The sequence below is a fragment of the Aulostomus chinensis genome, chromosome 3 (genome assembly GCF_037954235.1).
Source record: "Aulostomus chinensis isolate RoL2024-O1b breed Wild chromosome 3, RoL_Achi_v1.0, whole genome shotgun sequence".
NCBI lineage: Eukaryota > Metazoa > Chordata > Actinopteri > Syngnathiformes > Aulostomidae > Aulostomus > Aulostomus chinensis.
The window spans coordinates 10,361,039-10,375,174 of NC_141322.1; the positions used below are offsets into that span (position 1 = coordinate 10,361,039).

General features: G+C 43.1%; 1 protein-coding gene across 1 annotated transcript; it reads left to right on the forward strand.

Moving 5' to 3' along the window:
- Window positions 1–11,240: 11,240 nt before the first annotated feature.
- Window positions 11,241–13,671, forward strand: LOC147267621 (opioid growth factor receptor-like protein 1). Its single transcript, XM_086200615.1, has 8 exons — window positions 11,241–11,653; window positions 11,816–11,878; window positions 12,312–12,371; window positions 12,462–12,516; window positions 12,652–12,730; window positions 12,816–12,882; window positions 12,985–13,133; window positions 13,226–13,671. Exons 1-8 carry the CDS (start codon window positions 11,456–11,458, stop codon window positions 13,572–13,574), a joined length of 1,020 nt encoding a protein of 339 aa, XP_086056741.1. The 5' UTR covers window positions 11,241–11,455; the 3' UTR covers window positions 13,575–13,671.
- Window positions 13,672–14,136: the final 465 nt, after the last annotated feature.

The following is a 14,136-nucleotide window of genomic DNA, read 5'->3' on the forward strand; positions in this document are numbered from 1 at the left end:
TCTTTTAATCCAAGACGATGAATCTCGCAGGAGGACACAACACAGTCAAAAACAGTCAAATAGAGTATCTGACTGAAGAGACTACAATGGAGAGGAAAACAGCCTTTTGATATTGCTCATAACAAGCAGCAAATTGGTTTGAAATTAAAACTAATGAGCACAATCACACACACACACACACACACACACACACACACACACACACACACAAACACAGGTTTGCGCTGCTATCCTTATTGGGACATTCAGTTCACATCCATTCGTGTGGACAGCCTAACCCAACAAGCCCTAATCCTGATCCCAGCCTCAATTCACACTTGAACTCTAACTTTCACCTTGAACTCAAAAATTACATTGTGCCACATGAATTTCTTTGTCTTTGGTCCACTTGAACTCCAGGGGTTTTGATATGGTTGATGTTTACACAAGAAAAGGTCTCCAATAGGTATCAAAAGCCATGTACAAACACAAAATGTACTTTTATTTATCTTAGTGTTCTCAATACTTTCTAACTGAATTCTCTTTGGATTTTATTGAATCAATCTCAATAAACAACTCTTGCTTTTAGTTCTCTCATTGTGAACACTATCATCTGCAGTCTGGTGTCTATCTAAGAAAATAACTCTCCTAGATAGACTGCTAACGCACTGATTAAAATGCTTCCTCTCTTCTCTCCACAATCCAGACATTACAGCCATTATTGGTTCAGTGTATGCAGTCGTATGTGACTACTCCTGCCATATTAAAGCCTTTAGTAAAGCATCGTTGCACCCTGCTCAAACTGACTGCTTTTTTCCACTTTTAGCTCATGTTGTGTACCCTGTGGCTGCACATCAAAGACCTTTCGGCACAGGGCACTAATGACTTAACAGAGTGTGTTGAAAAAGATAAATATCTAACAATGTAATCAATTATTCCCTGGCTTTCTCAGCCCTGAATGTCCATGGTACGACAGAGCATAAGTACGCTTTGTTTGAGTAAAATGAACAAAATGAATAAAATCAGTTAAAGATACCGTGATTGTTGTTTTCAAGTGAGAGAAAGCATGCTTCTTCAATCTAGCTTTTAGTTTAGAAATCATTATTTGCAGAATAGATTTGAATTTAATGTAACCTCAACTATGGGTATGTTGGGAAATTGCATGATTTATTATAAAATTTACGGATCATACATACTTCCCAAAGAACTACATTTGAGTATGTGCAAGTGCTATGTATTTTGCAGCCAAGATCACTAGCACCACCTGCAGCTGAATGGTAGCAATAACATGCATGATGTGTACTAAGATGAACACATTATCTTCCAGTGAAACAACTCGAGGGACTGCCACTCACAGAGCAACGCGGTAAGAGCTCATTTCATTGTACGTTGCTTTTCATCACAGTCCTGCCTGAGATAACATAACAGCAGAAAATAATCACACAAAGGTCTTTGTAGAGGAGTAAAGCAACTCATTTTGCATACCCTATTCATTTAACACCCTAATTTGCCTTTTTGTGTTGTGATATTTGATTAGTGGGCTGTGTAGACAGATTTCAATACTTTTAGGCTCACGGTGACAGTCAGTGGTATGGGGAAGCATCTCAACAGGATAAAGTGAATCTATCTGTAATATTAAGGGGGTAATTATGCAAATTGGAAACCCCTTTTCATTGATTAAAACACTGATGTTGTTCTCCCACACATGCATTGGGCCCTCCTTTCTGTTACTTAACTAATATCTTTTTAATTCTGATGTATGTCTTCATGCTTGACTTATAGACTGTGAAGACAGAAAGCTGGTGCTCAATTATCAAATCCCTCAACATCTATTCCAAAGTACAGAATGTGCATCACAGTTCATGTTGTCAAAGAAAAATAAATTTCTACTCTGCAAAGACCAAAGTCATGCCAAGTTTACTGTGTAATTTCTAGTCCCCCCCCAAAAAAAGTCTCATAACACCTATCATCACTCAGCAAGTATCATCTCAGGAAGTTTAAGGGGGCTTGTTTTCAAGAGAATGTATGTTTAATTTAGTTTATTTTAATGTTTTCAGACCAGAAATTAGAGAAACCTACTTTGCAAAACTGTTTTTTTTATTACAGTCATTCTTTTCATCATTTTACACCTCACATGATGGCGTTAAGCAACTTATTCCTGCTTCACTAAAGGTTTAACACAAAGAGTGTCATTCTTGAGACAGATAAGTTCCAAAAATACAAACAGAACATTAACACCTCAGCCAACAGCTGCCTGTTCTGCAGACCTTTTATTTTTTTTAGGTAGAGCAATGATCCCCCTAGTGTTATAAATGAGAAAGCATAAATCCCTGCTGGCTACCATCAGACCTGGCTCTGGCTCAGCCCAACCATCCTGCAGTTGCTCAGCACAAGGACCATACCTGAGGACCCCTGTTTGGCAGACAGTAGAGTGAACGTCATGGCGATTAATGAGGTCTGACCCATGCTAACCTCCAGAAGAGGACAAAACAGAACAAAAAAAACAAAACAAAAAAAACCTTCAGTGATACCGCAGGAGTCAAAGAGTTCAGAGATCAGGTTACTATGAATATGTCCCCCCCCCCCCTTTTTTATTCATTTTAGATTAAACTGCTAAAAAAGAAAAGAATGATTTTAGAATTTGTATCTTTTTGCACAACAAAAACAAAATAATTACCCAGGAAGAAAGCCATATCCTTGTTTTGCATCTGAAAAAATAAACCCCATACACATCTCAGAAGGCAGGCAATTAAACACTAATTTGGAGAAATTGACTAATTGCAACCATTTTAGCACAGCTGCTCATATATCATTCTGGGTTGACATACTCATTCATCATACAGGGCGCAGTCTGGAAATCAATTTTGACTGGATGATGACAATCACTGCTCACTGTACAGTTTGTGATCATGTCCACTTTTCTGCAGCACTAAGCTGCCAAGGATGGAAATGTCACCTATGGAACCAGCCAGAGCAATGGAGTGTGTGTTTCTGTTAGAAGAAGCAGAAGATTACCAGCTGGTAAAATGTGACTGTTACAGGTAGCAACACTGCTGAATGGCTGACAATAAAGGGATAGTTCACCAAAAGATGAAAACTCAGTCATGATATGCTCACCCTGATGTCAATGGAAGGTTCATGTGAAGTTTTTTTAATCCACATAACACTGCTGGAGGTTCACAGTAAAACGCACGATCATAATCTCCCATACAATTTAAGGGAATGATATAAATATACTTGATAAAACCATGAAATGCTCCATTTTATTTGTGAAAAATATTAGAAATATCCTGAAGCCTCCACATGCCAAGTTGTTTTGCTAAAAAAAACCAACAACAACACATCACCACAGTCATGATTAAAAAAACAGCTTCTTATAACTACTCATTGTTCATTTTTGGGTGAAATATCTCTCTAAGTCTTCATGTAATTGATGACTTACTGCCTTCATTCTTTTATAGAATATACAGCGGGACAATCACAGTGGAAATCACATACTTTAACAGTTTTTAAAAGTCATTTGCAATGTAGAAAAATAATATTTTGTGCTGTGAATTATTTCAAGACTGACTGAGAAATCACTGGGCAACTTGTTCCAAACAGCAGGAATCCAGGAGGTTGTCAGTAGTGAAAATAAAAAGTCCACCAAGGTTAAGAGTTAGAATGTCTTCCTCCTTGTGTTTGGATGGTTCCTGGTCAAGAGGGGAGCCCCGCTGCTGGGGAAACCTGTGCAGACACAATGCAGGAGCTGAATGAAGCATGGTTAACCCTGTAGGAGATGGAATTGTAAAAGATAAGGTTGCTGTGGCAACCCTCATGATCCCAGTGAGACTGGGCAGGGCTGTCATAAATGTCCAGGCCGCAGCAACCACAGGAGAACAAAGTTCTGAGCTTGCTGGCTTCAGGGAGTTTATGTTCCTCTGAGATGTGACAGGTCTGTGCTCTTCCACAGGGAAGTGGAGAAGGTTGATACAGCTGGTACCCCTTATGGTAAAGTCAGGTTGCACAGTAAGGAACCTCAGGACCACAAGATTTAGGGTACGTTTCCACTGGCTCACTTCGTCTCGTCTCGGGTCGGGTCGGTTCGACACGGTACTGGTGTGTTTCCAATAGCACTGGGTACCACGTCAGGGTGGGTGGACTCGCCGGCCAAGCGTTCCCTGGTGTACGGCAGTCATGGTCATGGAATCGAATGTAAAAGAATAAGGGAATGTTTTGTTTGGCTACTGCAAAGTGAAACAACACACATTTAAGGCTCAGTTCTGACGTAAAACTAAGAGCAAACACTCAGAAGGTGTAATTCTCACTTCATAAGGATGCCAGGTTGAGAGGTGAGGGCCAGTTGATGACACAATATTTGAAACTGTCTTTTAATCCAAGACGATGAATCTCGCAGGAGGACACAACACAGTCAAAAACAGTCAAATAGAGTATCTGTGACACAACAACAACAATGTGTGACACAACAACAACAATGGACGACATGGAGGCAGCGTTATGCCTGTTGCTCGGTCAGTGGTTTTTGCTTAAACTAAAAGTAGAGGAGAGGAAGTTGCCTTTTCACCAATTGTGGTGACGACGGTGATAGCGAAGAAAAACGAGCCGGCAAACTTCCACCAGTGCTGCTCCGACTGCAGCAACACTCTCTCAATCTCTCGAAAGTCTTCACTAAAACCATACTTCTTACTTAGCTCGTTCAGCTTCGGCTCCAGCCTGGAAATTTCGCTTTCCGACTCCGACTACGGCGGCTCCCATCAACAGGTAGCAGATGATGAAGACGGTGAGAGAGAGATGGTCCTGAGGCTTTGTGTCTTCATGTTTAGCAGCTCTGGAATAGAGGACGCATGGGCGGGGGGCTGACCCGTCACATCCATCTAGAACTGTTGAATCCCTTTCGCCCTTCTTTAGGTACCCCTCCGTCTAAATTGTCTGAAACTGTAACCTAGTGTGTGAGAGTATGTGTGTGTGTGTGTGTGTGTGTGTGTGTGTGTGTGTGTGTGTGTTTGTGAGAGAGAGAGAGAGAGAGAGAGAGAGAGAGAGAGAGAGATCGATCAGGTTTGTTAACGGTCCACAGGATTTTTATAGACATTTTTATTATTGTACTCATCAAACGTGCTGGCATCACATCACATCAAATTCAAGAAATGTGAGTCTGTTGTCATGCGTCCAAATTGTTTATTTTTCAATCACCCATATTAAAATGCATATGTATGCCAATTTTGTTCAGACTAATCATTAATATTTTACCTTGTTTTATTTTCAATCTAATACCTAGGGCTTGGGACACATGAGGTCCAAGTGTTTATTCTTTAATTGTGCACCTGTTAACCTCTAAATGTCTGAGTGCAGAAGATCAACAGCCGGTTTGTATGTGGGATGATCCCAACGTGGCAAAGACCAAGGAGCTGGTGGTGGACATGAGGAGAACTAGGGCTCCAGTGTCCCCCGTTTCCATCCATGGGACCAGTGTGGAGATGGTGGAAGACCACAAGTACTTAGGGGTGTACTTGGACAACAAACTGGACTGGACTAAAAACACAAACGGCCTCTTGAAGAAGGGCCAAAGTCGGCTCATTTTCTGAGGCGGCTGAGGTCCTTCAACCTCTGTCGGACAATGCTGCTGATATTTTATGAGTCAGTGGTGGCCAGCGCCATCCTCTATGATGTTGTGTGCTGGGGCAGCAGACTGAAGGTGAGGGACACAGACAGTCTTAATAAACTTATCCGCAAAGCCAGCCATGTTGTAGGAGGGGAGCTGAACTCTCTGACAGCAGTGTCAGAGAGGAGAATGTTGTCCAAGATTAGGACCATTTTGGACAACACTTCACATTCTCTCTATCACATGCTGGCCAGCAGTAAAAGTACTTTCAGCCAGAGACTCATAGCCCCACATTGCACCACTGAGCACCACAGGTCAGTCAAATCATTCTTACCAGTGGCTATCAAGCCAATCCTATAGAGATGTTTTTCTCCGCTAAATAGTGCAATACAAATATCAATCCATCTATTTTCTTCTGCCTATCTTGTTAAGGGTTGCAGGGGGGCTGGAGCCAGGTCCTGTTTACCCTGGACAGGTCACCAGTCCATCGCAGGGCCAACACATAGAGAGACAAACAACCATTCACACCTACGGTCAATTTAGAGTATCCAATCAGCCTAGTCCCCAATTGCATGTCTTTGGATGGTGGGAGGAAGCCGGAGTACCCGGAGAGAACCCACGCAGGCACGGGGAGAACATGCAAACTCCACACAGAAAGATCCCGTGCCCGAGCCAGGACTTGAACCCCGAACCTTCTTGCTGTGAGGCCACAGTGCTAACCACTGCACCACCGTGCAGCCCGAATCTGTGGATTTTTGTTATATAAACAGGAAATATTTGTATGTGCATCACAAACACTTTTGTACACCTTTTTAATCTACGTGTGGATTATTTTTACATATAATATAATACAAGAGGGATTTTTGTGAGAGTTAAGAGAGACTTTTACATATAAATTCCCAAATACATTTGTGAATCCTCCTGTTTGCACTTATTATTTATGAGACTGATCTAATTCAGTTAGAATGGACCTTTTCAACACAGTAATCAGTCTGTTTGGGAAAAAATATCTTTAAAACCAAAGCATTTTTCTTCATTAAACAATGTTACTCAAAGGTGTTAGGATATTGACACTGTTAATTTTGCATGATTGCTCATCAAATGTTCCTCTGTGTGTGTTAATGTGCAGGGTATTCACAATGAACAAAATATGACGCAGAGGGATGAAGCATTAGCTCACCTTGATGGAGCACAGCTGGGTGCCGAGTGACCCTCCAAGCAGAGATGTGTGAATGCATCGCTGCATCACTCATAAAGGCTTGTGAAATGCTGGCTGTGGCTGAATTCAAAGTAAAGCAAACAGAACATAAACTGCTGTATCTGTATCAACACTATTAGTTTTTCCAGTTTCACATCCAGCATGAAAGTCATTGACTTCAAGAGTGAATTCCAATGTCTTTTCTAACCCTCATCTGTCATCCAAATGCACTTTTATTGCCTGTATTCCATTTAGACAATCTGTCTGCATTTCAAGAGACAGCTCAGGACATTGTCTGCTTAGTTATGTAAAGTCCACATTGTGTGTCAAACACAATAAGCCACAGAACTGAAGTCAGGAAAAAAAAAAAAAAAAACATTTATTAGCCCCGCAATACCATGAATTGTCATAGTGTTTTATCTGATGTTCCGATCTCATATCTGTTCAGGCTGGTCCATGCATCCCTTTATTTGTCTCAGGAAGACATTAACAGCAGGATGTCATCTATAGTAGGACTCATCCAGCCCTTTCTTGTAGAGAATGAGGCGAGGAAATATACAATGATGCTATCTTTACACTGATAACAGCATGGCAGCAGCTATAAAAACAGTCATTACAGTCGTCATATGGCTCTGAGGAGCTATTAGTATCATGACAGTGGCTTCCTATTTTTACATCTGGTTGAAAAAAAATCCAATGCTTTCCATGAAGTGGCAAATAAATATGTCTGTGGTGATGCATCATCGGCACCAAAGAGGGAAACAAAAGATTTTCTTTCAGATTTGCCAAAAACATCCATTGGGACTTTGTGGTCAAAGGCCAGGGTCACTTTCACCTCTCATGATATCTCAGGAATGGAAATGGAAATATCTTCACATAGAATACAAATGTCCACTGGGAATCTAGGATGATTTAAAATATTCTGGCAGTCAAAAGCTCAGGTTCTGTCAGGTGTTTTTCCTCAGCTTTTTTGAACCACTGCAACTTCAAACAGATTCTCGGGTCACAAGTGAGAGTGAAGAGGACAAGTTTTTTGTGGCGGGCCCCACCTGTCACAGGTTGGCGGTAAGACGTACCCAGAGATGACCGTGATGGCTGCTGAGGAAGGAAGGGTGTGGGTTGAGGAAAAACGGAGGGTAATGGATGTACCGCAGGATTCTGTTGCATTAAAGGATGTGGTGCTTGTGAATCTGAGGATGCTGAAGGGAGAACTTCGTGCTGAAGTTCTATGGATGACAATGTCTCCTTTTCTCCTTGTGGTGGATAAATCTCACCTATGGACTGTGCATTCTTTTCAGGTGACAGGGGGAGTGGTTTGGTCATAGAAGAACCTCCCTTCTGCCCATGTGTATAGGACAGAGAAAGAGCGTTTGGTTTGGAGTCTGTCATAACACTGGTGTTATCTCGTTGTTGCGTCATACCATTTTCCTGCCCTTGAAGCAAGGATGATATTAATTTTGCTTCCTCATAATTTCTTTCCAGCTGCCGGAGCTTCCTAGCTCTAAAAAGTTTGGCTGTCAAAGCTTCTTGGGACCGGCTAGCATCACAAGCTTGGTCATCCATTGTCCTGTAATAAGCTTCTGCTTGTTCCTCCTTAAAAAAAATTCATCTAGCTCCATTCTTTTTAGTTTCTCCTCCAGTTTAGCAGTTTCAATGGTGATATTAAGTGTTTTTCTGTTGTCTTATATATTATCTTTTAATAATACTTTGTACTCACGTATACTTACAAGTCAAGCATATACAAGATGCTTACATAGATTTAAAAGACAAATGTTCTTGGAATGTGTGTCTGTGTTATCTCCACTATTTATGAGTTCCTTCCTGTTGTCGGAACGGCACCAACTAGTCCTGGTGCTCAGTTGATTTGTGGGACCCCCTTGTAAAACCCCTTTAACTACTTCCAGATGTTCAAGAGTTCAAATAAGGTGACTTGCAGCTAAGTCATTGATTCTGCCTGGGATGCATGAGCAGGAGTTCCCGGATCCGTCACTAACATTAAAGAAGTACATTGATGAACTAAATACAGTGTTGGATCATTTTCTACCTCTTTGGGAACTGCCACAGAAACATCTTTATTACAAATGGGGTCAAGAATTTCTCTTAAGGATTGACTGGAACCTCTGCTTTGGAGGGAAGACGAGGAGTTGGAGCTACATCTTGAACTTCTCTCCATTGGTTCATCTCTTCCCTTTCCTAGGGGGCTAGGTTGTCTTCAATAATATAGAACTCAGATTGCAGTGAGAGACCGGAGACTCGGTTTAACACAGGTATAACTGCCAATATTAAGAATCCCCACCTTTAACTACCAACTTATGACCACCAATGATCCTAGTAGCTAAGTTGGCAGGGGCTTTTATGCCCCTGGTAGAGTCACACAAGACAAACAGGTCCTGGGGAAGGGACCAGACAAAGAGTAGCTCAAAAGAACCCAATGAAGACACACAACTTGGTTCCAAGTTCTCCCTCCCCCAGATGCAGGTCACCAAGGCACCTCTCTGGAGCCAGGCCTGGAGGCGGGGCTCGGTGGCAAGCACTTGGTGCTAGGCCTGCACCCGTGAGGCCTGACGGGCCACAGCCCAAAGAGGCAATGTGGGTCCCCCCTCCAATGGGGTCACCAATGACAGGAGGGGCCAAAGGATTCGGTTGCTATGTGAGATGGGTGGCAGCCAAGAGCAGAGACCACTTGGTGGTCAGTTATCTTCGATGGTGGGGAGGACGCTAGCTGGGCCTGGAAGGGCGTACTTTATTGTGAGGGTCTGCTGGAAGCGTTTGGCAGAGTCTCCTATCAGGAGTTTCAACTCCCACCTCCAGGAGGGTTTCGACCATGTTCCGAGGGAGGCAGCGGACATCGAGTCTGAGTTGGCCATGTTCCATGCCTCCATTGTTGTGGTGGCTAATTGAGGCTGTGGCCATAAGGTGGCAGGTGCCTGTTGTGTCATCAACAGGTCTTCCAGTGAGGAAGCAGTGGCTGGGGACTTTATGGTGGGCTCTCCTATCTCTGAGGCTGAGGTTGCCAAGGTGGTCAAAAAGCTCCATTGGGGCAGGGCCCCACGGATGAATGAGAGCCACCTGGAGTTCCTCAGGGCCCTGGATGCTGTAGGGCTGTCTTGCTTAACATGACTCTGCAGCATTGCATGGACATCAGTGGCGATACCTCTGGACTGGCAGACCGGGGTGGTGGTTCTCCTTTTTAAGGAGGGGGACCAGAGTGTGTGTTCCAACTATTGTGGGATCACACCCGTCAGCCTTACTGGGTTGTGGAGAGGATGTTGTGCGTCAGATAGTCCAACCTCGGATCCAGGAGGAGCAGTGTGGTTTTCGTCCTGGTTGTGGAACTTTGGACCAGCTCTACACTCTTGACAGGGTCCTCGAGGGAGTTTGCCCAACAAGACTACATGTGTTTTGTAGACTTGGAGAAGGCATTCAACCATGTCCCTTGGAGGATCCTGTTGGGAGTGCTCCAAGGAGTAAAGGGTATTGGACCACCTGATTTGGGTGGTTCGTGTGTGACCTGTGTCAGAGCTTGGTCTCCATAGCGCTGCAGGATGTCTAAATCATTGCCAGTGAGAATGGGCTTTGTCACCAATCTTGTTCATAACTATTATGGACAGAATTTCTAGGTGCAGCCAGGGTGTTAAAGAGATCCAGTTTGATAGCTGCAGGATCAGGTCCCTGCTTTTTCCTGTGGGCCTGTGGTCGTGCTGGCTTCATCAGTCCATGATCTTCAGCTCTCACTGGATTAGTTCACAGTCGAGTGTGAAGGGGCCTGGGTTAGAATCAGCACCTCCAAATCAGGGTCCATGGTTCTCGCCTGGAAAAGGATGGATTGTGTGCAATCTCCAGGTCAGGGATGAAACCCCGCCCCAAGTGGAGGAGTTCCAGTACCTTGGGTTCTTGTTCACGAGTGAGGGAAAAATGGATTGTGAGATTGTCAGGCTGAATGGTGGAGCATTTACAGTGATGTGGACTCTGCATCAGTCCGTCGTGGTGAAGAGAGAGCTGAGCTGAAAGGCAAAGCTCTCAATTTACCGGTCAATCTATGTTCTTATCCTCCCCTATGGTCATATGCTTTGGGTAGTGACTGAAAGGACAAAATCGCAGGTACAAGTGGCTGAAATGAGTTTCCTCTGGAGGGTGGCTGGGGTCTCCCTTAGAGATTGAGTAAGAAGCTACACCATCTGGGAGGAGCTCAGAGTAGAACCGCTGCTCCTTCACATCAAGAGAAGTCAGATGAGGTGGTCAGATCTGGTCAGGACGCCTCCCGGATGCCTCCCTGGTGAGGTGTTCAGGCCACACCTAAGCAGTGGGAGGCCTTGGGGAAGACCCAAGACACGCTGGAGAGACAATGTGTCTCGACTGGCCTGGGAACACCTCGGTATTCCCGGGAAGAGCTGGACAAAGTAGACGGAGCGAGGGAAGTCTGGGTCTTTCTGTTTAGGCTGCTGCCCCCACAACCCAATCCTGGATAATCGGAAGGAAATCGATGGATGAATGGATGGAATATTAAGAATTCATTTCTCCCATAGGGGGATAAAGTAGTTCTATTCATAGGTTGCTATTATAAACTAGCAACTGACAGCATCTGTTTACCAAGTCTCAGGTTACTGTCATGAGGAAAGTGAAAGTAAAGTGTTAGGAAGACAGTGATCAAATCTTCACTGTCTGGTCTTACTACAAACATGGAATGGATCAAATCTTTGTGGAAAGGAACCAAGCATCGAGTGGCTGAGGAAGAGAAGGGTTGTGAGTTTGAGAGTGAAGGGTATCAAGTTGGAGCCTCAGACAAATTTTTCTGTGAGTACGATTCAACCTGGGAGACTGAGGAGGGTCTGGGGGGTCCAAGCAGCTGGCCCAAACCTCCCCAAACTCTCGCCACAGTAAGTACAACTTTCTACTGACAGCTTGGGCCTGCTGATTAGCAAAGATTCAGCTGACAGTTGAAAAAACAAACAAGATGTTTTCTCTGCTATTAATGTCTCTCTCAATGTTTGTGTATAACATTTATTTAGAATATTTGTTCAGTTATTTTCTGTCTACAGCACAAGTTTGACAAGTTTAAAAGTGCAGCAAGAGACATGCAGAACTACAGGCACAGTTACCTGGTAAGTTAACCTTACATACACCCTGAAAACTACATCAGCCATGAAAACACACACACACACACACACACACACACACACACGCACGCACACACACACACGGTTACAGTTTCAGTTATTTTACATTTTCAGGGTAGAGGCCAGTGGTAGTCTTTAATTAAGTAAAGGTGAAATTTTTTTTTAAAATACTGCTTCTGAAAAATAGTTACCGGTACTCTCTTTTTGTTTTGCAAATCTCATGTCAGATTATGTTGTCAGATGATGATGCAAAATTAGAATAATAACCTGCGAAAATTAATTAAAAGTAAATTTACATGCCTGTTTTGAACTAGTTAAGAACAGATAAATGTTTGGTGTCGGAAAAACTAAATACTTACACAAAGTACAGATTTCTGAACCCTCTCCTAACAAAGTATTTGTGCTTAATGACTTCCAGCTCCTGCACCTTTCCCCACAGTCTGAAAAAAATCTATCCTGTTTGAGTAAGCCAGTATCTGTAAGAACTCTCACTTACTTTTGAATTGATTTCAAAAATAAAATGTCCACTGGCAACTGTATTAATCAACTGCATTTTTCTTATGACCAGCCAGACATGCCCAATCTGAAATTCTACCTTGGAGAGAGACCCTCCGTACCTGACGGTAAACAGTCATACATGGTTTCTATCATGTTTTACTGAGTGACGTGCTCTTTGAGTCCTTCTTTGCCTCATCATCCAAAAAATAAATCTGAACATGTATGGTGATGTACTTGAGCTCTTTTCAATTTGAAATCAGGTGTCTACATAAAAGAGTTCCACACCTCGTGGAAGGGTCAATATGACGTCCTGGAATGTGTGCACACCTTCATTCAGTGGTGAGTCTCTGCCCAATACCAAGTGTGATGTTACATGTTCACTTCCTGTTTGTGCTGTTGATAATAATGTTTTTGTCATTCAAAGGTTGTTCCCACTGGAGGAGCAAGGAATGAACTATGAGGCCAGGACGCTGACCAAGGCAGAAATTGAGGTAAACTGTTAAGACCTTCCCATGATTGTCATTCTAATAGAAGTGTACGGTTTGAAGCAGAATACCCTCCAGCACTAACAGCAGATTCTATCGTTTCTTCAGGAATTTCTAAAAAATCCTGTTGCTACGGCAAATCTGTTAGAGTCATACAAGCTCATGTTGGACTTCTATGGGATCAAGCTGAGTAATGAAGCAACAGGTGAAGTCACAAGAGCACCAAACTGGAGAGCCAGATTCAAGAACCTGAATAGGTATATGAAGATTTTAAATGAGTTTCTTCATTCAACATTAATCTCAACAATGACACACTGTTTTGCCTTAATTGCTGTCCGTCCTCACCCAGGAACACTCACAACAACTTGCGCATAACCCGCATCCTCAAGTGCCTGGGAATCCTGGGGTACCGTCACTACCAAGCCCCCCTGGTCCACTTCTTCCTGGAGGAGACACTTGTCCACAGAGAACTCCAAAACATCAAGGACAGCGTCCTCAACTACTTTATGTTTGCAGTTCTCAACAGGAGAGAACGCAGGAATCTCATTAAGTTTGCCTATTTGAATTATGAACCAAAGCATGAGTTTGTGTGGTGCCCACAGAAAATCCAGGCCATCTGGTTAAGCCAACTGTGTCCTGACCACAGAGAGATGCGTGAGCATGATCTGAGTCACTCTGCAGTGTCTGAATATAAGTGAACGACAATGCCAAAGATGAGGCGAACGGAAGCTCTCGAGGCAGAATCATTCAAGATTTCCTTTCTCCAGCTGGTACAGACAAGATGAATATACAGCTGTTAACTACTGATAGTGTTCTTACCATTAATACATAATAATCCTCAACAACTATCTGTTCCTTGTTATTTTATTCTGTTTGCCCACAAATGAATTTTGCTCTGTCAAACACAGTACATGGTAGGAGTTTCAAAAGTGGGACTAACGATAGAAATACAATCTGGCATCCATACAATGCTTAAATTTCATCAGGCAGATCGGATTTTAAAGATAGATCTTGCTGACAACTTTGAGTCAACTTCCAGATTGAGTGTTTTTCCCAGCTGGGTTCATATGTCTGAACTGGTGCTACTTCAAAGAGATTCTCAGGTCCATACTGAGAGAGAAAAGGAGCACAAGGATAAAACTGATGGTGCAGCAGGGCAAGAGGAGGAGATATGGTGAGGGGAGTGGGGAGGGAGGTTTAGGACACTTCATCATGAAATGTTAAAATGTGTAGGCTTTCTGCTGTATAAAAAACAGAGCA

Excerpts from the sequence above, each read along its gene's own strand:
- LOC147267621 (XM_086200615.1), top strand. The coding sequence starts at position 11,456 with ATGGAATGGATCAAATCTTTGTGGAAAGGAACCAAGCATCGAGTGGCT. Across the intron at positions 12,517-12,651 it reads GAGACCCTCCGTACCTGACG|GTGTCTACATAAAAGAGTTC; the intron begins GTAAACAGTCAT and ends ATTTGAAATCAG. Across the intron at positions 12,731-12,815 it reads GTGCACACCTTCATTCAGTG|GTTGTTCCCACTGGAGGAGC; the intron begins GTGAGTCTCTGC and ends TGTCATTCAAAG.